This window comes from Phaseolus vulgaris, chromosome 5 (assembly GCF_051622355.1).
Source record: "Phaseolus vulgaris cultivar YP4 chromosome 5, ASM5162235v1, whole genome shotgun sequence".
Classification (NCBI taxonomy): Eukaryota; Viridiplantae; Streptophyta; class Magnoliopsida; order Fabales; family Fabaceae; genus Phaseolus; species Phaseolus vulgaris.
In genome coordinates this window covers 25,973,847-25,976,313 of record NC_143502.1, presented here as the reverse complement: position 1 = coordinate 25,976,313, position 2,467 = coordinate 25,973,847, and the positions used below count along the sequence as shown (strand labels likewise).

General features: G+C 34.3%; 1 protein-coding gene across 1 annotated transcript; it reads left to right on the top strand.

Annotated features, from left to right (window-relative positions):
* Nucleotides 1–557: 557 nt before the first annotated feature.
* LOC150027537 (uncharacterized) lies at nt 558–1,136 on the top strand. The gene is made up of 2 exons (XM_090302028.1): nt 558–613; nt 686–1,136. The coding sequence occupies exons 1-2, from the start codon at nt 561–563 to the stop codon at nt 1,134–1,136; spliced, it is 504 nt and encodes a 167-aa protein (XP_090158154.1). The 5' UTR covers nt 558–560.
* Nucleotides 1,137–2,467: the final 1,331 nt, after the last annotated feature.

Sequence of the window (2,467 nt, the reverse complement as noted above, 5' to 3'; positions counted from 1 at the left end):
TGTTTCACGCACTCACGTTTTATACTTGCAAGTCCGAAATAATTGTTTCATGCACTCACGTTTTAAACTTGCAAGACCGAAATTCCTAGGTACCAAACACAAGTAAGAAGAACTCTTGAACTTCCTTCATTCTACCTTAATTAACACAATGTTGTTCCATTTCAACGCGCGTTTTATACTTCTAACTATAATTAATACGGGTCATGTGGCATGGCATTTCAACCATCTTCAAAACAAAAGGGTGTTCTTAATTTCTCTTTCCCATAATTTTTTTTGTTCATATTCTTATTATTTCTTTTTCTTTTTCAACAGATAAACTGGACCCAGTTTGACAAGTTAATTAATACGTACTATACGTTTAATACGTTCAACTATTGGTGCAGTAACTTAAGTTTTGGCACGCAATTGCAAATTTGCAAAGAGCTTCTCTCCCATCTGTTTCATAAATTATTCTAATATATCTTATATATATGTACATATTTACACTTCTTCGTATCAAAGTTCTCCAAGCACAAGAAGAGCCCCGTTATTACAATATCCGTTTAGAGGAGAAACAAAGGATGGCATACACGGATGCTATGAATTCTAGTCCTGTGAATCCAATTCCGATGAGGTAAGTTATTGATCACACACTGTTCTACTTTCTGTTGTTGTGGTGTTCTAACATTGTTCTCTGATGTTTCAGAGATGATGAGGTGAATCGATTCAGGGAGTTACGAGAGATCTTTGAAAAATTCTTCGTGTGGTTGTTTGGAGTTTTAGCCTTCAAAGCTACACTACAGGAAGAAGCTTTATTCACAGCACACCCCAATGTGATGATCGTTATGATTTTCATGATTGTGCTCTACTTCTTACTGTGGTTGCTGGGAACAATGCTGCCACAGCGTAGTGTCAACTTCCTAATAATCTTAGTCTGCCTTATGGTTGTGATTGCAAGTGTTTCTTCAGTTTTGGTTTTCAGCACTATATCTTCACTCCTTGCTTGGTTTAGTGTCATGGCATGGATGGGTGTTTTGGCTTTGATTGTTTATTTCGTTTACCAAGAGTTCTATAGTTTGGTTGTCCGTGTAATTTTGGATTATATCAAGTATTTGACAGATGGTTACAGGATGCAGACTTCAAGGTTGCCAGTCTAGGAAGAACGTTGTCTTACATTGTCTTTGCAATACTACGAAGAACATGTCTTACACTATGTTTGCAACCAGTTGAGTACTATGTTGATCAAAGACTTGAAATATCTGTTTCTATTCAATTGTTCCACTGCTTTGTAAAATTCAGGTGTATTCTATTTTCTTTTTTTGATATTGTAATTGTGTGTATGACAGTTTCAGAAAATGGTTATGGAAACTGTGGTGTTGTTCAAGAGTGTTGTGTATTCTTGAGGGGTTCAAGATCAACATTCTTTGTGTGGTTTTGTAATCTAGTTTTGACTGCATAGTAAATTCTCAGTGGTTAGCTGAGGAATGGATGTAACTCTTGGTTATGAATGAACTAGTATAAATTTCTTTTTGTGAATCTTTATTTCCTTACACGGTTAAACTGCTTTATATAGTTTTGTGTTTTCTACTGTATTAAACAGTCAGTTGTTTCGATAAAACAACTGATTGATATTTCTTAAAGAACTATTAATATGTAAAATAATCTAGTTGAATAGAAAGATCAATTAATTGATTTTACAAATCTTTTCACTCTACTTCCAATCTTTGCGAAAGTCTTGTGAAAACAATTCACCCACCTCTTGTTTAGCCTATACATTCTAACATACTATTCACCCAAATGGATTTGTGATGATTTGAGTTGTTCAAATCCAGTGATTTGCGCTAATTTGGGAGCAAATAAAAGTGAGTAAAATCGAAAATATGATTCGCGCATATGTGTGAAGTAGTGAGTAGAAAGCCACGTAGACCAATAATAATTTACATTGGTGCCCTTACTTTTCAGTGAGCAAAGTCGTGTGACCATACTACAGATTCCTAAGCAAGAGTTCTTGGCCATGCATGCAGATGAATAGTAAGATTCATGCATGAGCTTTTTTTTACTGGATCTTTGGTGTTGGTAAAGGGTGTTGGTGAACCTTTATTAAAGTGTTAAATACTTGAAGAAGGAGGAATGAAATATTGTTGTGCTTGTTGTGGTGGTTAGTTATAAATGCAAGAGTCAGTATAAAAAATTAATATGTGGTGACAATTATTTTTCTATAAAGTTGCATTTATAAATGCCACAATATAAGTGTGCGGCGGTTCCGCGTACCACTATAGATTTGGCCGCCACAAAGTATAATGTGACAGTTTATTACGAATCGTCGTAGCACGCGTCATATAATATTTTGTATAAACGGATGATTTTAAGCGTTTAATTTATATTAGTTATAAATGTCATAATTTTCTAAATGGGTAAAACAATTTTAGCACAAATAATGACGCTTTAAACATCACTTTATACGTTATATTACGATGTTTGTAATCAT